Source organism: Mobula birostris, chromosome X (assembly GCF_030028105.1).
Source record: "Mobula birostris isolate sMobBir1 chromosome X, sMobBir1.hap1, whole genome shotgun sequence".
Classification (NCBI taxonomy): domain Eukaryota; kingdom Metazoa; phylum Chordata; class Chondrichthyes; order Myliobatiformes; family Myliobatidae; genus Mobula; species Mobula birostris.
Genome location: NC_092402.1, coordinates 36,555,811 through 36,578,922, shown reverse-complemented (window position 1 = coordinate 36,578,922; position 23,112 = coordinate 36,555,811). Strand labels below are relative to the sequence as shown.

General features: G+C 40.5%; 1 protein-coding gene across 7 annotated transcripts in view; it reads right to left on the bottom strand.

Moving 5' to 3' along the window:
* LOC140191900 (acyl-CoA-binding domain-containing protein 4-like) overlaps positions 1–23,112 on the bottom strand; it is a 107,632-nt gene that overhangs the window by 8,755 nt on the left and 75,765 nt on the right. For 2 of the 7 annotated variants that reach the window (XM_072249745.1, XM_072249746.1), the window contains exons 7-9: positions 14,160–14,210; positions 7,505–7,624; positions 1,359–3,808 (exon numbers count right to left, since the gene is read on the bottom strand). In XM_072249745.1, the coding sequence (XP_072105846.1) occupies positions 7,514–7,624; positions 14,160–14,210 (162 nt within the window). In that variant the 3' untranslated portion in view covers positions 1,359–3,808; positions 7,505–7,513. Of the gene's footprint in view, positions 1–1,358; positions 3,809–7,504; positions 7,625–14,159; positions 14,211–19,192; positions 19,781–23,112 lie in introns of those variants that run through there. The other 5 variants (XR_011883955.1, XM_072249741.1, XM_072249742.1 and 2 more) reach the window with 5 other exon arrangements.

The window sequence follows — 23,112 nt, the reverse complement described above, 5'->3', positions numbered from 1 at the left end:
GGAAATGTGCCAAAAGGGCATTGGATGGGATGAACCACTGCCTGGAGAATTAAAGCCACGATGGGAGAGCTGGCTGAACAATCCAAAGAATCTGCAAAAACTCCAGATTCCAAGGTGCTTTGCTCTCGAAAACCTAGGGAAGGTCCAGAGGATTGAATTTTTCGAATGCGAGTAGCCATGGGTACGGTCAGTGCTCATATATCCGAGTACTGAGTGAAGACAAAATGTATTGCTCCTTAGTCATAGGTAAAGCAAGGGTTGCACCCATGAGAGTTGTAACCATACCAAGGCTGGAGTTAACAGTTGCAGTGGTCTCCTCAGTGGTCAGCAGTATGCTAAAGGAGGAGCTGGAGCTCAAAATTGACCAAGAGTATTTTTGGACAGATTCCCAGGTAGTCTTGGGCTACATTAATAATGAAGCCCGAAGGTTTCATGTTTTCGTTGCAAATCGAGTCCTAAGAAATAGAGAAGCAACTGATCAGCACAGTGGTACTATATCGACACTGATCAAAATCTGGCAGATCACGCTTCCAGAGGCCTCAAGGTGGCAGAGCTGATCGGTACAAATTGGCTTACCGGACCCAAGTTTCTGTGAGAAAGAGAGATTGTCACATCAAATTTAACTCCGGAGCTTCTGGTGGGCGATCCAGAAGTCAAAAAGACACAAGTACTACAAACAAAGGTGGTAAAAGAGGACAATTTCTTGGAGAGATTTAAACGGTTCTCAAAATGGCATACAGCATTGAATGTGGCTGCCTGGATCCAGCAACTAGCAAAGACAGCCAAAACAGCAAAACCCATAAATGTCGAAAACAGAAGAAAGGCCAGTCTTGTGCTTGTAAAATTGGCACAAAGGGATGCTTTCAAAGAGGAAATGTGAATACTGAGTCATGACAAACTGCCACACAGCCATCCATTGTTCCAACTTGACACAGTATTGCAAGATGGTGTTCTCAGGGTGGGAGGGCAATTAAAGAAGGCTTCCTTACCTCTCGACTTGAAGCATCCAGTAATCCTACCAAGAGATGGTGTCATCCATTCTTGAATGTTCTAATCATAAATTAGTTGTACTTACCAGAAAACAACTAAAATGTGTTCCAATGGAACTAATTTCTAAACACCTACTTGTGTGGAGAGTTTAAAGTATCAGTCTTGATCTCAGAGTTTGTTACAAATACCAATTATTTGGTTCCAGAAATTACTAGATTTATTCAAATGTTTGTATAAAGGTTACCATAAATCATAGTAATTTGGTGGGAGTGTAACTGTCTCAGAGACATGTTTCATTGAGATGTTTATTTTATGCTTTTGTCATAAATTCATGATTACATTTTTTATCTTAAAATATTTGATTAAAAATTTTGTGCTTTTTACGTAAGGTTTTATTTAATGTAGAGTGTAACGGGTTACATGACCAGAATTTAATAAGAGCATGACTGTGGCATTATGGGTCAGAACCAACATGGAAGCAGAGAAAGACATATGGCACGTGGTCCAAGAGGCGCACACGGTAATTGTTGTGCTGTTGTGCTGATGTGTTTTGGGGCCTGTTTATCGGCGGACACCAGCTTGAGAGACTTTAAAAGACTGAGAGATGTATGTTTCAAGCCTTTTATGTCTTTTACAGTTTTCACAGTGTCTGCTGAAGCAAGAGAGAGAGAGAGATATAAAAATAAATCTTCAAGGACATCTGTATGATGAGTGGCCATTATTTCATTGGACCAGTGTAGTTACACTTCTCTTCAACTGTCCACACAGTGTGCCCCATATACAGTGCTCCATTCACCAAAAAAGCACACTTACTTATCTTTGGATACAACCCTACATTTTCCAATCTGCTCAACACTTCTATCAGATTCTGCAGCTGTTCATCTCTCAAGATTTCCCTCCGCAGAATATCGTTCAAGCATACAGGAACACTTGCACTTCCTCCATAGTCCTTTGACAGATAACAAGTGCTAAGTAAACTCTGTAGGGTAGTCAACCATTTGTGAACAAGCCCTTGTGTGTGATGACAGTTAAAATCCTCTTGGACTGTTTCTATAAAACTGCCTGTTGATATGCATGACTCATTTCCATTTTAGTTAACTGCTGCCATGCAGGCAAAACTGAGAATAATTCTTCTATTCCAGGACCAGGACTTGACTTATAGTCAACTTGTAATCTCCACAATTCGTAATGGATTCACTGTGTCTTAACACTGACACAATGGGTGTAACTATTTAGTGGACCCAACAGATTCAGTTCTTTTTCTCTCAGAGAAGCCTGTCAATTTCTGTCTTAACCTTTGACTTAATTGGTTCAGGCACAGCCCTTGTCTAGATGAACATGGTAGAGAGACAGGATCAACATGAGCTTTGGCTTGGGTGCCCTTCAATGTGCCCAGCTCAGCTTTGAAAAGCTCTTTTTATCTCCCTAGCCCTTTCTGTAATGTTGCAGCAACACTCATGGACGCCTCCCATCTAGGGAAATTTTGATCAAGAAGCCTCTTCCCAAAAAGTTCGGTCCTGAGATCGTAACAACAACTTGTAGTGATGTTTTAACTTGTCCTTGGTATTTCGCAGTCAAAGTCAGCAACTCTGATCACTTCAATGCATTCACTTGTATAGGTTTTCAGAATTAGTTGTGCCTTTTTAAATTCAGATGTCGTGATCTCAGGCCACCCAATGGCTCATTCAGTCTGTTTCATCAGTGTTGCACACCACACAGTTTAAAATTCAAATATCTCCTTCATTCTCTTCCATCATAACAATCAGTGGTTCTGCATTTGTTAAATGCCCCCGCTTCATTAAATATTGTAAACACGTCTGTACTCGAGTCTTCATTTCCTTTAAGTTGTGAGAATAATGGAAACTGGAAATTTTGAACAACCTTTTTGAATTTATTTTATTCATTTTGTTTGCTCAACTTCTGTAAGTGCCTTTTTAAAGCACAAAAGTGACCCTTTTCTTGCCTGACCCAGCATTCAGATACGGTATGTTTCCTCCATAGCAGTGACAGCTTTTATTTACCATCGTAAAATGATGTTCAAGTTGCTTCAGCACAATTTGCTTTCGAGTCTGTCTCCAATCTGTGCTATTATGCAGAACACCTGGTCTAATTTCCAAGTCCAGCACATATTTATTTGATAATTCCACTGTGTTCACAGAGCTTATATTCACTCTAATAATGACCAACTCATTATTGGTTCTGCACACTAACGAGGTTAAGCATCTAAGAGCCTACATTGCCATAATTACTCTTTTGTGACAATTTCAGCTACAAATTCAGCCACTGTTTCTTGAGAATCAAACTTAAATCTTTGCACAATTTTGCAAGGCTTTGGATTATAGAGATTCTTCAACAAATCCACAAATTCCTTTTTTTATCATTACCACATTTCTGTATGCTCAGCAGGTTTTCCAATAAACCATAATGCAGGGGCTTCGACAAGTAAAGGTAGACCTTGCTTTATTTTTATCATTGATGTTGTTTCCAGTAAAGAAATGCTACACGATCTCACAAAATTCTTCTGTATGGGTTTGAGGGGCAAATGCAGCCATTAAGCCTATTAACCTTTTATTTTTATTTAAAAAGCAGATGGTTGTTAAACTTTTCTTATCCCCTTGCATTTCCTTTTTGGGAAAAAAATATCTTCAGTCCAAAGTGACTTTGGGATCAATTTTCTTCACTGTCAACATATTACATCTTACCATACAAAAAAGGTGAAGTCTTAGTGTCGTCCTTTAAGAGGTTTACTTATTTCCTTCAAGGCTGTTGAGTGCTTTTTTGCAAACTCATTCCTTCTAGTGATCAACGAAAATGGTCCCTGCAAAAGATCAAAAGAGTCGTGCATGATAAGATCCCTAAACCACCAAGATTTTCGCTGTATTGGAGAACAGCCAATAACTATATAACATTTAGCTATACATTGCTACGGAAGTTCCATACATAACCCCACAATTACAGATAAGCTTGGACAAAAACAATTGAACTTGAATTAGCAACACCAAAAAACAGCATTATATGAGGGTAATATCATGAGATATTAGTCCAACGCATTAATAGCGGAGGGCTATTTCAAGGGCGAAGAGACAATTTTGAATGAGGTTGAAGACAATATCAGATGCACGGCAACTCTGGCTGGGTCTGTAAGACATTACTTCCTACAAAGCGAAACCCAATAGCATGAATGGCAGCGATGCTTCACTACCAGATGAACTCAGTGCCTTATATGCACACTTTGAAAGGGAGAACACAACTACAGCTGTGAAGATCCCTGCTGCACCTGATGACCCTGTGATCTCTGTCTCAGAGGCTGATGTTAGACTGTCTTTAAAGAGAGTGAACCCTCGCAAGGCAGAAGGTACTGATGGAGTACCTGGTAAGGCTCTGAAAACCTGTGCCAACCAACTAGCGGGAGTATTCAAGGACATTTTCAACCTCTCACTGCTATGGGCGGAAGTTCCTACTTGCTTCGAAAAGGCAACAATTATACCAGTGCCTAAGAAGAATAATGTGAGCTGCCTTAATGACTATTGCCTGGTAGCACTCACATCGACAGTGATGAAATGCTTTAAGAGGTTGGTCATGCCAGAGTTGCCATGCATCTGATGTCGCCTTCAACCTCATTCGAAATTGTCTCTTCGCCCTTGAACTCCTGCATCAGCAAGGACATGGACCCATTTCAACTTGCCTATCGCCACAATAGGTCAATGGCAAATGCAATCTCAGTGGCTCTCCACACGGCTTTAGACCACCTGGACAACACAAACACCTACATCAGGATGCTATTCATCGACTATAGCTCAGCATTTAATACCATCATTCCTACAATCCTGATTGAAAAGTTACAGAACCTGGGCCTCTGTACCTCCCTCTGCAATTGGATCCTCAACTTCCTAACTGGAAGACCACAATCTGTGCAGATTGGTGATAACATATCCTCCACGCTGACGATGAACACTGGCGCACCTCAGGGGTGTGTGCTTAGCCCACTGCTCTACTCTTTCTATACCCATGACTGTGTGGCTAGGCATAGTTCAAATACCATCTATAAATTTGCTTGGTAGAATCTCAGGTGGTGACGAGAGGGTGTACAAGAGCAAGATATGCCAACTAGTGGAGTGATGCCACAGCAACAACCTGGCACTCAACGTCAGTAAGACCAAAGAGCTGATTGTGGACTTCTAGAAGGGTAAGACAAAGGAACGCATGCCAATCCTCAGAGGGATCAGAAGTGGAGAGGGTGAACAGCTTCAAGTTCCTGGATGTCAAGATCTCTGAGGATCTAACCTGGTCCCAACATATTGATACAGTTATAAAGAAGGAAAGACAGCAGCTATACTTTATTAGGAGTTTGAAGAGATTTGGCATGTCAACAAATACACTCAAAAACTTCTATAGATGTACCGTGGAAAGCATTCTGACAGGCTGCATCACTGTCTGGTATGGAGGGGCTACTGCACAGGCCTGAAAGAAGCAGCAGAGGGTTGTAAATCTAGTCAGCTCCATCTTGGGTACTAGCCTACAAAGTACCCAGGACATCTTCAAGGAGCAGTGTCTCAGAAAGGCAATGTCCATTATTAAGGACTTTCAGCACCCAGGGCATGCCCTTTTCTCACTGTTACCATCAGGTAGGAGGTACAAAAGCCTGAAGGCACACACTCAGCGATACAGGAACAGCTCTTTCCCCTCCGCCATCCAATTCCTAAATGGACGATGAATCTTTGGACACAACCTCAGTTTTTACAAAAATATACAGTATTTTTGTTTTTGCATGTTTTTTAAATCTATTTAATATACGTAATTGATTTACTTGTTTATTTAGTTTTTAATTTTTTTTTTCCTCTGCTAGAATATGTATTGCATCAAACTGCTGCTGCTAAGTTAACAAATTTCATGTCACATGCCGGTGATAATAAACCTGATTCTGATTCCTTTTCAAGCTGAGTAATTCCTGGCTAGTCTTGAACCTGAGGGTACAGCCTCAAAATACAAGGACATTCGTTTAGGACAGAGATGACGAGTAATTTCTTTAGACAGGAGGTGGCAAATCTGTGGAATTCATTGCCACAGATGTCTGTGGAGGCCAGGTCATTGGGTATACTTAAAGCAGAGGTTGATAGGTTCTTGATTAGTAAAGGCATCAAATATTAGAGGGAGAAGGCAGGAGAATGAGGTTGAGAGGGAAAATAAATCAGCCATGATCAAATCGGCAGAGCAGACAATGGGCTGAATAGCCTAATTCTGCCCCTATGTCTTATAGTCTTAATTTTCTAGAGTGACATAAAATGACCCAGAAATGGTTGTAATCATATTTCACTGAATAGTCATTTATGCATCATGGAAATTAATACTAGCAAGCATTTAAATTTACTGCCTATCTTATTGATTCCCTTAACTATCTTAATTAGATCACTCCTTAATTTTATCCTTGATGGAAGATAAACCTCATCTATGAAATCCATCCTTATAATTTGAATTCATAATAACATTATTCTATTTTATTCAAACTAAAGGAATGGAAAAAGGAAAGGAAAAAGGAAAGGATTGCACTTTTTGAGCCAGATGGAGCTGGACTCTAGATTAATAAACTTTCCATCACTACAAATTGGGCTGTTAGATCATGACATCAGAGGATACACAGACAGCAATGAGAAGTACCCTTAACGTTCTTGACATCTCTGCTCGGTATCTCAGTGAGAACTCAGAAGTTCCTTTCAAGAAATACCTGCATCTTGTGTTGAATCTGCTTCTAAAATAACCTCTGGAAGGACATCAATCCATTTATAAAGAGCTCGGAGAAAAATTGTAGCACAGACCAACAAACAGAAAGCAGGCGTAGTTTTCACTTCACACAAAGTGACCTTTGCTGAGCTAGTACTTTTTTTGTATTCGTGACAAGAGTTTTCCAGACACATGATGGAATTGGGGGTGCGGGTTGGTGGAGGGGGAGGTTGATTTCACAGAACTCAGCTGCTTAGGCTCTACACCCATCCCAAAGGGCCAAACAACTATCTGGAAATCCTTCAAAACACACAAGAGTCCAGTTCCACTGCAAAGTATTACCTAGATTAGAAACACTCTCCAGTTTCCCTGCTGAGTAATTCTGGGTTTTGTATTTATTTCCACTTGGAACTGTCAGACCACGAAGACGTGGCTTTGGCTGTGATCCAGCGCCTGGCAACAACAGCTTAAAGACCTCATAATGGCCAAAGAGTGATTGACAGCTACAACATAAACAACACACCATCTACAGAATATTTCCGCATTATTAAAGGGGAATGCCAGAAAACTTTTCTTCTGCTGTTCATTGTTATTTTAGGTTAGTTCTCAGAGCTTGAATAATATAAACATGGAGCACTGACATCCCTATGCTTTCTGACAAAGGATTCCATTCCAAAACTAAATACTTCTTAAAGGCATAAGGCAGAAGTGTAAAACATGAAACCACTCATATGGATCAAATGAATGTTAGGCAGCTGGATCCCAAAAGGCAGTCTTACAGGACACAAACACTTACCACAATTCCTCAGCTCCTTCTCTTGCGAAGTACATGGACTATCCACTGAGCAACAAAGGGCCACAAAACTAAAAAGATGAAGGTCCGTCTGGATGGATTGAACAACCACCTGGAGGCTCTCTAAAAGGAGCAGAGAATGAATCAGTGTGATAGATGGTTTTGACCATATGATTACAGAGGTCATGAAATTACAATCAAGTCTTCTCTCAGCCTCTCATGTTTGAAAGAAAAATAACCTCTTGCAATAATTTCCCATTTCTGTTATAGAGTTGTAAAGCATGGAAATCAACCTTCAGCCCAATTTATCTACGTCGACTAGGATGCCCATCAATATCAGTCCCACTTGCACCTGACTCATATCTCTGCAAATCCCTGCAATCCATGTAGCTGTCCCAATGTCTTTTAAATGTTGCTGTCATGCCTACCTCAACCACATCCTCATTCTGTATACATACCACCCTCTGTGTGAAAAAGTTGCCCCTCAGGTTCTGATTAAATGTTTCCCCTCTCACTTTAAAGCTATGCCTTCTAGTTCTTGATTGGCCAACCAAGAAAAGCTCAAATTATCTACAAGTACGCTGGAAATTTTGTTTATTATACAATTTGATAATCTTCCCACCTCTCTACAGTGCCTATAAAAGGTATTCACAATCCTTGGAAGTTTTCGTGTTTTATTGTTTTACAACATTGAATCACAGTGGATTTGACTTGGCCTTTTTTGACATTGATCAAAAGAAAAAGACTCTTTCGTGTCAAAGTGAAAGCAGATCTCTACAAAGTGATCTGAAATAATTACAAATATAAAACACAAAATAATTAATTGCATAAGTATTCACCCCTTTAATATGACTCACCAAATCATCACTGGTGCAACCAATTGGTTTTAAAAGTCACATAATTAGTTAAACGGGAATCTGTTTTTTGAGACCTGTGTGCAGTCAAGGTGTTTCAATTAATTATAATAAAAATACACCAGACTAAATGCTATGTTTGGCGGAACCCAAACACCACACATCATCAAAAACACACCATCCCTACCGTGAAGCATGGTAGTGGCTGCATCATGCTGTGGGGATGCTTCACTGAAGCAGGCCCTGGAAGGCTTGTGAAGGTAGAGGGTAAAATGAATGCAGGAAAACACAGGGAAATTCTGGAGAAAAACCTGATGTAGTCTGCAAGAGAACTGCGACTTGGGAGAAGTGTTGTTTTCCAATAAGACAATCACCCCAAGCATAAAGCCAAAGCTACACAGGAATGGCTTGGAAACAACAAGGTTAATGTCCTGCAGTGGCCAAGTCAGAGTCCAGACCTCAATCCAAATGAGAATTTGTGGCTGGAGTTGAAAAGGGCTGCTCACTCATGATCCCCATACAATCCAACAGAGCTTGAGCAGTTTTATATCAAAGAATGGGGGGAAAACTGCAGTATCCAGATGTGCAAAGCTGAAAGAGACCTATTCACACAGACACAAGGCTGTCAAGGTGAATCTACTAAATACTGACTTGAAGGGGGTGAGTAATTATGCAATCAATTAATTTGTGTTTAATAATTGTAATAAATTTAGACCAATTTGTAGAAATTTGTTTACATGTTGACACTAAAAGAGTCTTTCTCTGTTGATCAGTGTCAAAAAAGCCATATTAAATTCACTGTGATTCAATGTTGTAAAACAATAAAACATGAAAACTTCCAAGGGCGGTGAATACGTTTTAAAGGCACTGTATATGAGCCCTGTGAGGCTGGAAAAGATGTAATGCGTTAGCAATTTTTTTAACATGTTGAAATCTCATATTGGATTACAAAGAACATCTCTGTATGAAGGTGCAAAACACAAAAAATATGGTAATTACATCTGGACATAATAAAGTCAATGTACGGCTCCCATGGTCGCTGAAAAATTAAAGAGATGGCACGACCAGTTTTGACGACGCACAAGGTGCAATATTTAAAATCTAACTGAGGTTCAAACAAGCCATTAATATTTTAGACTCTTTACTGCAGACCATGGAGGGGAACAGTCAATGGATTTGAAATGAAACCATAATCTCCAGCTGTGCCAGCCATGGCATTGTTGGTATCACTTTCACCTCTGAGGGGGAAGATTGTAGGTTCAAATCCCATTCCAGAGCTTTAAGCACAAATCCAAGCTAATGTCCCAGTGCAACACTGAAGAAGTCAGCACCCTTGTCATTTGTGTCAGATACAGAAGATAATTTGCTCTTAGGTAAAAGACATTACAATATTTTGAAGAAGGATCAGGGCAGAGGAATGGGGATGGAGGTGTAAAGTGATGGGACTGGTATATTTGTCAATATTTACCACTCAACCAATATTATTAAAACAGATGACCAGGTCATGATCACATTGCTGATTATGTGCACATTGGATGTTTTTCTCATTAGAACATTTTTAGTGCTACGAAAGCATTTCCGTAAGACATAGAAACAGAATTAAACCGTTCAGTTCATCAAGTCTGTTCCATCATTCCATTGTGGCTAAATCATTATCCTTCTCAACCCTATTCTCTTGCCTTCTCCCTGTAGCCACTGACATCTTTACATTCAAGAACCGATCGACCTCCGCTTTAAATATACCCAATGACTTGGCCTCCATAGCTGTAGCAATGAATTCCACATATTCACCACCCTCAAGCTAAAAAAAAAAATATCCTCACCTTTGTGCTAAGGAGATGTCCTTGTATTTTTAGACTGTGCCCTCTGGTCCTAGGCTCCACCACTACTCATGTCCTCTCTCTAGGCCTTTCAATATTCGATAGATTTCAATGAGATTCCCTCAACAATCTTCTAAACTCTAGCAAGTACAGGCCCAGAGCACGAAACACTCCTTATTCATTAACCCTTTCATTCCTGGGATCATTTTTATGAACCTCCTCTGGTTCCTCTCCAATGCAGCACATCCTTTCTTAGATAAGGGACCCAGATGGAATTCAACCTCGATAAGTGTGAGGTGGTTCATTTTGGTAGGTCAAATATAATGACAGAATATAATATTAATGGTAAGACTCTTGGCAGTGTGGAGGATCAGAGGTTAGGGTCCAAGTCCATTGGACACTCAAAGCTGCTGCGCAGGTCGACTCTGTGGTTAAGAAAGCATATGGTGCATTGGCCTTCATCAACCGTGGGATTGAGTTTAAGAGTTGAGAGGTAATGTTGCAGCTATATAGGACCCTGGTCAGACCCCACTTGGAGTACTGTGCTCAGTTCTGGTCGCCTCACTACAGGAAGGATGTGGAAACTATAGAAAGGGTGCAGAGGAGATTTACAAGGATGTTGCCTGGATTGGGGAGCATGCCTTATGAGAATAGGTTGAGTGAACTCCGCCTTTTTTCCTTGGAGCGACGGAGGATGAGGGGTGACCTGATAGAGGTGTATAAGATGATGAAAGACATTGATCGTGTGAATAGTCAGAGGCTTTTTCCAAGGGCTGAAATGGTTAGCATGAGAGGGCACAGTTTTAAGGTGCTTGGAAGTAGGTACAGAGGAGATATCAGAGGTAAATTTTTTTTTACGCAGAGAGTGGTGAGTGCGTGGAATGGGCTGCCAGCGACAGTGGTGGAGGCGGATACGATAGGGTCTTTTAAGAGACTCCTGGACAGGTACATGGAACTCAGAAAAACAGAGGGCTATGGGTAAGCCTAGGTAATTTCTCAGGTAAGGACATGTTCGGCACAGCTTTGTGGGTTGAAGGGCCTGTATTGTGCTGTAGGTTTTCTATGTTTCTAAAACTGCTCACTGTACTCCAAGTATCATCTGAATAATGCCTTATAAAGCCTCATCATTACATGCTTGCTTTTGTACTTCAGTCCCCACGAACTGAATGCTTTCTTACCAACCCATCCTGCAAGTTAACCTTTAGGGGATCCTGCACAAGGACTCCCAAGTCCCTTTGCGACTTTGATTTCTGAATTTGCTCCTTATTTAGAAAATATTCTGTGCCTTTATTCCTTTTACCAAAGTGCATGACCATACACCTTCCTACACTGTAACCCATCTGTCACTTCTTTGCCCATTCTTCCAGTCTGTTTAGTCCTTCCACAGATGCCCTGCTTCCTCAGCAATACCTTCCCCTCCACCTCTCTTTGAATCATCTGCAAACTTGGCCAAGTCCTTGACATGTAATGTGAAAAGAAACAGTTCTAACATCGACCTCTGTGGACCACCACTAGTTATCAGCAGCCAACCAGAAAAGGCTCCCTTTATTCCACTCCTTGCCTTCTCTCAGTCAGCCAATATTCTATCCATGCTGGTATCTTTCCTGTAATACCATGGGCTCTTTTCTTGTTTAGCAACCTCATGTGCAACACCTTGTCAAAGGCCTTCTGAAAACCAAGTAAACAACATCTACTGACTTAGCAACCACAAAAGGCTCCCTTTATTCCCAGTCTTTGCCTCCTGCCAGTCTATCCATTGTTTGCAAGATGGCTTATGACATTCTGAGATCACAAAACTGTATACTAAGGTCTATACTTCTTGTTCTAATGTTGAAACGGAAGAAATTATCAATGATCTCAAACTTAAGATTGAAATAAATAAAAGTAACCAAATAGTGAAAAGAGATAAAGAACTTGTAGAAATCATTAAACAAAATGTGAAAACTGCTTCCATGACTTTGCCAATGGGCAATGCCAGATAAGAGAAACAGTGGAACAAAGCTTTGTGGAAAAATTATGGAGAAATAATATATAATAGGCACAATCTCCAAAGGTGTTTTTCACAGTATTTAATGCTGAGATTTTCTAGTTGTAAGCAAAATGGAATAAATTTGGGAGGACACAACATATGAAAATTGGGGGATTGAAAATGAGCCTGCTTTTTGAGTAAGGATCTGTTTTTTCTGAGGAAGCGCAGATAGTAGAGAAGGTGAGCGTAGGTGGCTGTGGGGACAGAACCACCGACAGTGTCAATGAGTATGGCAGCCAGCCAGATGGTAGGTATGATGAAAAGTGTGCTGCTCACATTCAGGGCTGATGGACAATCTGCATTGGGAGAAGTGATGGGGAGAGAAGCAGGTCAATGTTACACAATGCAAATATTACACCAAACTCAATTCTATTCTTTTTCCTCACTAAATTGAAAAAAGTGCTGGTATAATCATGTCATGAGTTACCTAATATTGAAAAAATATCTGCTTCAGATTCACACACAGGTAGGTTAAAATAATTTGAATTATATTTATGTAAAATATAAATGTAAACTGAAAATTCAAAACAGGGAAAAATTAAATGCCTATGTGGCATGGCTCAAATTTTAAAATAATTGTACTTGAGAAAACAGGGTGAAGTGTTGGGATGCTTCAATTAAATTGTCCAGTTGATTCCTGATGCCTGCGGTTTACTAACTCATCACTAAAACTGAAATTCTATTTTCTGTGCAATAACTCCAGCTTTTATCAGCAGGATACGTAAAATATTGTTAAAAAAAACAAATTCAATTGCCATAGGGGAGTAGGTTTAATGTCAACATGATTGGATTATTAGACTGCCTTCATAAAGTAAGACTTGAAGGATGTATGAAACTATAGTTGCAGTTACATGCATATTATTAAGGCAGACTCACACCAGTCATTCCAATTCAGAAATGATTTGTTGTATATGGAGTGCTCTAAAACATTTCTGAGATGGTGAAAAGGCATTGCATCAATAAGTTTTAAATCAAAATTTCATGAGTGCTGAAGACACTCAAGTCAATAGGGACCCTCCAGAGAAGAATAATATATTTGTATTGCACGAATTAGGTTCTAATATTAAAGAAATGCAATGTATTTGCAGAAAATTTCTACAGAGCCAATAAAATGTCCCTAACTTCCAGTTCTCACTTTAACAATTCAAAATATTTAGTTCAGAAGAAAGAATGGATCCCTTCAGCTGTTGTAACAAATCTCTCTCGTGGCAAATGAGATTGTCTAGACATTATTGGTGGAAGCTGGAACAAATATCATATCTCATTTCAAGAAAGAATAGAAAAAATAAACCATTTTTAGATCTACTGGTCTTACAGAATTCACAATTTGAATTAGTTATTTCAATGTTTTTTAAGAGAGGATATGTCTGATTGTGAACTTAATTTGATAAGATGTTTTATAGGGTGCTTGGTACAAAAATGTATATATACTTCAAGAAAAAAAATTATTAGCCTGAATAGAAAGTGAACTCATGAAAGGTTAGAGGGAATAGTTTTCATGGCTCTTTGCTAGCTCCTCCCCTGCTGGTCCATTGCAGTATACATTATATCCTTAGCTTTGATCATTTGTTCTCTGTATAATTTTGAGACCATCAGGCATGATTCTCAGTAGTTCTGTGTGGGCAAGAGACATCAACTGGTTAACTTATTTGTCTCAGGTTGAAGACTGGTGTTGATGCACATTGGGTGGATGGGAAGTAGTTTCTCCCTCATGTTAAGTGATAAAAGTAGTGTCCACCTGTATCATGCGACTGGAAGTGATTTTACTTCAGTGTCTCTGGATTACAAGTGTTCTGCTATCTTGGCAGTGGTTTTCTTTTTGTGTCATGGGATTGGAAGAAATATTCTTCTACTGTTACAATACTGTATTTTTTATCATATTACAATAATTGGATCTAAATATAAAGAATACATGCAGGAGATTATTAAAAAGATACTTTAATAACATTATTCACCTTAAGCCTAGTCATTTTCAAGCATGGAGGCTGTACCTCAGCTGTTTCCATCTGTAATAAGAAAACAATATATATATATATATATATATATATATATAAAAATCATAAAAATCGATATCATACTTCAGTAGACTTCCATTGTTAGCCAAGCAAGATGCAAGCATTCAAAAGAAATCAAGCTACGTGTAAGAATTGTGTTACAACACTTGTTTTCATTAAACTCAATAATATGCTCACGTGGGGACTTCATGTAAGCATATTTGTGTGAATGAGACTCTCAATGAACAATTACATATCTATTCCAGAGTTCCTGGCTCTTGCTACTTAGCGAGAACTTATAGCTAAAATATCCCTAAAAAGAAAACATTGCAAGAAAACATTAAACTTTTTTACCTGTTTCTCAACAGTTCTTACTAATTATTAATAGATGCCAGTTATTAATGAAGATTTCTTACAGTCTAGATTATTTTACCAGAATTGTATTTACTTAATTGAAGGTTTGGCCAAGACTGCTGTCAGTAGAAGAAAACAATATTAAATTCAAAGGGAATCAACGATGATCAATTCCTACTTTGACTATCATTAAATCATGAATAAACAAGAGTCTAACATGCTATGGTGATGTTAAATAACATAATTAAATGATGCTCTGATTTCCTATCACATACCAAAGATGTGCTGGTAAGTTAAATGACTAAAACTACCCCGTATAGTGCAAGTAAATGGCAAAAGACTCAAAGAGGAGTTGAGAGAAAACAAGTTGCAGGGCTACAGAGGGAAAGTGGAATAAAACTGCTTCATTGGGGGCTGGTTAGGACATAATGGGCCTCTTTGTTGTAAGAAAGGCGGATCTAATTCAGTTTCAGATCACCTGCTCTCCCCCTCCTTTTACTTAGCAAAATGCACTCATATATGCATTTCTACCCTCCCCCTCGATTCCCCTCTCCCCACATCCTCCATCTGCCCATCACCCACATACTCCTCCCACTGGGACCCCTCTCCCCAATGTTCCTATCTGCCCACCATCCCTCCTTTATTTTGTTCCTCTTCACTTTCAGGAACGGGAAGGGAGTAGTTACTCTATTGGGGGTATTCTATAGGCCCCCTGGTAGCAGCAGAGATACAGAGGAGCAGATTGGGAGGCAGATTTTAGAAGGGTGCAAAAATAACAGGGTTGTTATCATGGGTGACTTTAACTTCCCTAATATTGATTGGTACCTGATTAGTTCCAAGGGCTTAGATGGGGCAGAGTTTGTTAAGTGTGTCCAGGACGGCTTCCTGTCACAGTATGTGGACAGGCCGACTGGGGGAATGCCATACTAGATCTAGTGCTAGGTAATGAACCGGGTCAGGTCACAGATCTCTCAGTGGGTGAGCATCTGGGGGACAGTGACCACCGCTCCCTGGCCTTTAGCATTATCATGGAAAAGGATAGAATCAGAGAGGACAGGAAAATTTTTAATTGGGGAAAGGCAAATTATGAGGCTATAAGGCTAGAACTTGCGGGTGTGAATTGGGATGATGTTTTTGCAGGGAAATGTACTATGGACACGTGGTCGATGTTTAGAGATCTCTTGCGGGATGTTAGGGATAAATTTGTCCCGGTGAGGAAGATAAAGAATGGTAGGGTGAAGGAACCATGGGTGACAAGTGAGGTGGAAGAAGGCAGCATACATGAGGTTTAGGGAGCAAGGATTAGATGGGTCTATTGAGGAACATAGGGAAGCAAGAAAGGAGCTTAAGAAGGGGCTGAGAAGAGCAAGAAGGGGGCATGAGAAGGCCTTGGCGAGTAGGGTAAAGGAAAACCCCAAGGCATTTGTCAATTATCTGAAGAAAAAAAGGATGACAGGAGTGAAGGTAGGACCGATTAGGGATAAAGGTGGGAAGATGTGCCTGGAGGCTGTGGAAGTGAGCGAGGTCCTCAATGAATACTTCTCTTCAGTATTCACCAATGAGAGGGAACTTGATGATGGTGAGGACAATATGAGTGAGGTTGATATTCTGGAGCATGTTGATATTAAGGGAGAGGAGGTGTTGGAGTTGTTAAAGTACATTAGGACGGATAAGTCCCCAGGGCCTGACGGAATATTCCCCAGGCTGCTCCACGAGGCGAGGGAAGAGATTGCTGAGCCTCTGGCTAGGATCTCTATGTCCTCGTTGTCCATGGGAATGGTACCGGAGGATTGGAGGGAGGCGAATGTTGTCCCCTTCTTCAAAAAAGTTAGTAGGGATAGTCCGGGTAATTATAGACCAGCGAGCCTGACGTCTGTGGTGGGAAAGCTGTTGGAAAAGATTCTTAGAGATAGGATCTCTGGGCATTTAGAGAATCATGGTCTGATCAGGGACAGTCAGCATGGCTTTGTGAAGGGCAGATTGTGTCTTACAATCCTGATAGAGTTCTTTGAGGAGGTGACCAGGCTTATAGACGAGGGTAGTGCAGTGGATGTGATCTATATGGATTTTAGTAAGGCATTTGACAAGGTTCCACATGGTAGGCTTATTCAGAAAGTTAGAAGGCATGGGATCCAGGGAAGTTTGGCCAGGTGGATTCAGAATTGGCTTGCCTGCAGAAGGCAGAGGGTGGTGGTGGAGGGAGTACATTCAGATTAGAGGATTGTGACTAGTGGTGTCCTACAAAAATCTGTTCTGGGACCTCTACTTTTCGTGATTTTTATTAAGGACCTGGATGTGGGGGTAGAAGGGTGAGTTGGCAAGTTTGCAGGCGACACAAAGGTTGGTGGTGTTCTAGATAGTGCAGAGGATTGTCAAAGATTGCAGAGAGACATTGATAGGATGCAGGAGTGGGCTGAGAAGTGGCAGATGGAGTTCAACCTGGAGAAGTGTGAGGTGGTACACTTTGGAAGGACAAACTCCAAGGCAGAGTACAAAGTAAATGGCAGGATACTTGGTAGTGTGGAGGAGCAGAGGGATCTCGGGGTACATGTCCACAGATCCCTGAAAGTTGCCTCACAGGCGGATAGGGTAGTTAAGAAAGCTTATGGGGTGTTAGCTTTCATAAGTCGAGGGATAGAGTTTAAGAGTCGCGACGTAATGATGCAGCTCTATAAAACTCTGGTTAGGCCACACTTGGAGTACTGTGTCCAGTTCTGGTCACCTCACTATAGGAAGGATGTGGAAGCATTGGAAAGGGTACAGAGGAGATTTACCAGGATGCTGCCTGGTTTAGAAAGTATGCATTATGATCAGAGATTAAGGGAGCTAGGGCTTTACTCTTTGGAGAGAAGGAGGATGAGAGGAGACATGATAGAGGTGTACAAGATAATAAGAGGAATAGATAGAGTGGATAGCCAGCGCCTCTTCCCCAGGGCACCACTGCTCAATACAAGAGGACATGGCTTTAAGGTAAGGGGTGGGAAGTTCAAGGGGGATATTAGAGGAAGGTTTTTTACTCAGAGAGTGGTTGGTGCATGGAATGCACTACCTGAGTCAGTGGTGGAGGCAGATACACTAGTGAAGTTTAAGAGACTACTAGACAGGTATATGGAGGAATTTAAGATGGGGGCTTATATGGGAGGCAGGGTTTGAGGGTTGGCACAACATTGTGGGCCGAAGGGCCTGTACCGTGCTGTACTATTCTATGTTCTATGTTCTCTATGTTCTATGTTTCCCTTCTAATCAGACTCCATCATCTGCAGCCCTTGTTGCCTCTACCTATTGCCTCCCAGCCTCTGTCACAATCTCCATTCTTTCCTCCCCCCACACGACTCCATCTGTCAAACAACCCTCCTCACCTGGATCCACTTATCCCTTGCCAGCTCTTGCGCTAGCCCTCCCAATCAACTCTTAATAGTTATCTCCTTTCTACTCTTTCAGCCCAGATGAAAAGTCTTGACCCAAAACTTCAACTGCCCATTTGCTGACTGACCTGCTGAATTCCTCCAGCAACTCTTTTTTTTGCTCCAGATTTCAGTGTCTGCAGTCTCGTATCCCCAATTTTATGGGTATAACTGCAGTTCTTCAAGTATACTTTTTAACAAAGCTGTTTCTATTTTGTAGAAACGTAAATATTCCAAACACTTCATGTATTAATTTGCTCTGTTTCAGCTGACGGTGAGTATCAAGGGGGATAGATCGCAACTTCACTTATTTACTTAGCAGCACGAGAAAATCTTGATACGCAGGTTTTAAGCATGGTGATTTGAAATATCAATGTGGGAATTCACCTGAATTTGTATTATTCCCAGAATATGCTGCTGACAACCAATCCTGGATGCACCTGTATTAATGATATTATTGTATGTGCACAAGCACGCAGTGCACATCATAAATTTCATTTGTTCCATATTAATCACAGCTCTCTCAAGCAGCAGGGGAATGCAGACTTTGGAAAGGCAAAAAAAAAAGCCTGCTCCAGAACCCCATTGATTGTTTTCTCTTGGGAAAGTTATTTGTGGAACTCAGGTGGGGAGATGATTAAACTCAGCAATTTTGACTGCCATTATTGAATTATCTGTGAACCGGACGAATAGGACATTATCAATTTTCTCACTGCTGTTTAACCACAGACTTTGATATGTCATTGCCGTCACGGGGAAAAATAAGGGGGATAAAACCTAAGAGAGGCAAACCATATGTGTATTTTTACAGGTTCTGCCACATAAAAAATAATCAGTTATGAGTGAAATATTTAACCAATTAATAGTGACACTAATAATTTAGTGCTAACAATGCTATGTTTTAAATAATCTGATTCCACGAAGTTAACTGCATAATGAAAACGATTTGGTATAAAATGAAAGCCTTTGTGCATGGTAGTTTTGCAAGAATATATATCAACTATTCCCACACGTGCACTGATGTTACTAAATATTGAAGTTTGGCTACAGAATTAGAGTAACATCCAATAAAAAAAGAAACAACATTGGAGAAGACCACACCCTTCTACTTATTCAACATAAATTCTGAATTGAAATTATCAACAGCTGTTTTCAGTGATAACAGGATAAAACCAGCAACTGTTAAGGGCATTATTATTTATGCACTAAATTTTTAATTGTGTTACGTAACAAAGCATGAGGTCAAGAGAAGAGGGGAGATATATACTGTGCATACAAAATGTTAAAAATATTCATGCTTTTCAAAGCATTAGTGGTAGACAAATACCACAATATGAGTCTGTGTGCAACTGTAGCATCTGTGATGTAAGGATGCAATGGTTAATGAACATTTGCAATATTTGCAAGCTTTTGCATGAGGTGTACCTAGTGACAAAGTCAAAGCTATTAACCAACAGGGGAGAAACATTACAAAGCACCAGCAGTGCTTCATCACACTGTCATAGTGCCAACATGGTTCCCATGCCATTGAGCCCCTTGTCATAGTTGCAAGAAAGCACGCTGCAAATGCAATTAGAATCCTTGCCAAGGTCTCTCATTTGCTCTCCAGTTGGCAATGATAGGTCTAGTAGCACAACACCAGCTGTATTCTTGGCCTCAGGAACCAAGCAAAATTTGTAAGAGGAGAATAGGGGAATTCATTGGGCAGAATAAATCTAAGATCATGTCGGCAACTGAAATACATCAGAACAACAGTCGGCTTTCAGCTGGAAGTGCAATTGATTACCCTGCCGAACACCAGCCATCAACTGGAAAAGAGCATTTCTGCAAAAAAACAAAACATTCAGCTTAACAAAGTGAATCAGAAATGTAAATGCATAATGCTGAGCTTTTCCTGATCATCTGGCTGTTTTGTGTGACTGGGCCTATAACCTTTGCTCTTGTGGCATGATTTTCACATCAGGGACACATGGATGATGTCATTTTTTTTGCAATATTATTTTAGGGAACATTATGGAAAAAAAAAACAAGTACCACTTGTTCTGGGACTTACCACTGTAGATTCTCAGAGGACAAACTGACCTTTCCACTCTAGGTCTGGCCTGTGGCACTAATAGGCAAGTCTCTTTAGCTCTGCCTGGTCCTCCTTATCTTCTCCTGCTGTTGATTTATCTATCAACAAATATCTATTTGTTAATAGATATTGTCTTGGTCTTCTGACTTTGTAATCTACCAAAAATCAAGCCCCCATTCCAGGGCCTGGGTTCTCGTTCTCCCACGCTTACGACTCATGAACTACAGAGGTCATCAGTGGAGAAACTGTTCTCACTTCATGCACTGCTTGGCACAATTCCTGCAAACACAGCTTGGGCCTTGATCATCTCCTTCACCTTCCAACTCCAAAGTTGCACTACAGGCCACCCAAACACCTTCTCCACAGGTATCAAAACCTTTCCCCTATCACCCAGCTCCAGCACGGTTGTTCTGACTTACAGCAACCTCCTAAACCTGATCTCAGGCCCAACTCTAAGGGTCAATTTTTCCATTGAGAAAAGATATAACATCCATTCATTTTGCCTCAGAGGGCAAGAGCTGCAATGGATCCTAGCTCCCCACTGTAAGATCTATTTACTATTGGTACTTCTAGATCACGCCACAATCAACAAAAAAAAATCCATTCATAAATGACTTGTTAAAGAATTTAATAAGGCAGGAGATACAAGTGTAGTTTTTTTATAAGTGGTTAATAAACCCACATGCTGGCAAGAACAAAAAATAGATTATTTGCAAATGTTCAAATATTCATCCTTCCCAATGAATCATTATGGTTGAATGTTTACATATTATGTTAGAATTTAGAATCCATTACTGAAGAATAAGTGACTGAAGGGTATGTTCCTTTTTTTTTCTCCATTTGCTTATTGGCCATTTATTGACAGTTAGCATCTTGCTCCCAAGTGTCTGCTAATGTTTCAAATCAATGGGAAGTGTACATTAAGAACCAAACATCAGCTCTCTCTTCAAATTCTTCCTGTTTTTCTTTAAACATAATTCATACTCATTCATATTCTTAATCAATCAGCCGTCAACGTTTCACTGTCTTTCCTTTAATATTTACAGGCATTAGAGTAATCTGACGCAAGAAAAAAACTTGAGCATAACATCTTTGGCTCTCTGAAGTAAATAGGGTCAAAACATGGTGAAGTTAATTTCTTTTCTTAACACACACATACAGTAATTTTCAAATGTGCATTCGGAAATGAAAAGACTCACAACTGCTGTTGTTCAATTTGTTAATGACAAACAAGTTATAAACTAAACCACTGGAATCCAGCTGCATGAGATCTGCTCCATAGTTTATTCATACTTTCCACATACCAGGGAGATCAGACCCCTCCAGTTCCACCTGAACTGGAGGGGGGGACTAATATCCTAGTGGGAAGGTATGCTAATGCTACATGGAGGGGAGGGCGTGGTTAAACTAGAGTTGCAGAGGGATGGGAAACAGAGCACCAGAATAAATAGTGGAGTGATTGTGGAGAAAGATATGGTTAAAACTACATAAAAGGTCAGGAATCAAGAGGTTGAACATGGTGCGACTGATGCAAGGAGTATTTTAGCAAAGGTGGATGAGCTTAAGGCGTGGTTCACCACATGGAATTAAGACGTTGTAGCCATTAGTGAGACTTGGTTGCGAGAGAGCCAGGACTGGCAGCTCAGTGTTCGGGGGTTATGTTGTTTTAGATGTGATAGAGAGGGTTGGATTAAAACCAAGGGTGGGAAGGGTGGCGATACTAGTCAGAGAAAATGTCACGCAGTGCTCAGTCAGGACAGACTGGAGAGCTCATCTAATGAGACTTTATGAATAGAACTGAGGGATGAGAAAGGTATGACCACATTAATAGGATTATATTATAGACCATCCAACAGTATGAGGGATTTAGAGGAGCAAATTTGTAGAGAGGTAGCAGTTTGTTGCAAGAAACATAATGTTGTGATAGTAGGTGATTTTAACTTTCCACATATTGTCTGGGACTCCAATACTATAAAAGGTCTAGATGGCATAGAGTTTGTCAAATATGCTCACGAGCGTTTCCTTAATCACTACTTAGAAGTCCCAACAAGAGAGTGTGCAACACTGGATCTCCTATTAGGAAATGAGACAAGGCAGGTGACAGAATTTGTGTAAGGGAACACTTTGCATTGAGTGATCATAATGCCATTAATTTCAAAGTAAATATGGAAAAAGAAAGGTCTGGTCCACAGGTTGAGATTGTAATTTGGAGAAAAGCCAATTTTGATAGTATCAGAAAGGATCTGGAAAGTGTGGAATTGGTTAGGTTGTTTTCTGGAAAATATGTGTTTGATAAGTGGGAGGCTTTCAAAAGTGAAATATTGAGAATACAGAGTTCATATGTGCTTGTCAGAATAAAAGGCAAGGATAACAGGTTTAGGGAACCTTGATTTTCAAGAGATATTGCAGTTATCGTTCAGAAAAAGGTGGTGCATAACAGGTATAGGCAGGAAGGAACAAATGAGGTAGTTGGGGAGTATAAGAAATGCAAGAGAACACTTAAGAAGGAAATCAGGAGGGCTAAACGAAGACATGAGGAGATGGGGAATCCTAAGGGATTCCACAGATATATTAAGAAATGGTCGGAGGAGGCTTATGAGGCGCTCCAGGGTTGTTTTCAGGTGACAGACCGGCAGGCACTCTGTGAGCCACATGGAGAGGATATTGATGGGCTCACAGAGTGCATCATTCCTAAGGCCAGTGATGTTGTGGGGTCATTCATAAGGCCAGTGACGTTGTGGGGATGGAACTGGACTCTCTCACAGTGGTGTCTGAAAAGAGGATGCTATTTAAGTTGCATGCCATCTTGGACAATGTCTCCCATCCACTACATAATGTACTGGGTGGGCACAGGAGTACAATCAGCCAGAGGCTCATTCCACCGAGATGCAACACAGAGCGTCATAGGAAGTCACTCCTGCCTGTGGCCATCAAACTTTACAACTTAACAAGAGGAATTCTGCAGATGCTGGAAATTCAAGCAACACACATCAAAGTTGCTGGTGAATGCAGCAGGCCAGGCAGCACCTATTGGAAGAGTTTCAGTCGACGTTTCAGGCCGAGACCCTTCGTCAGGACTAAC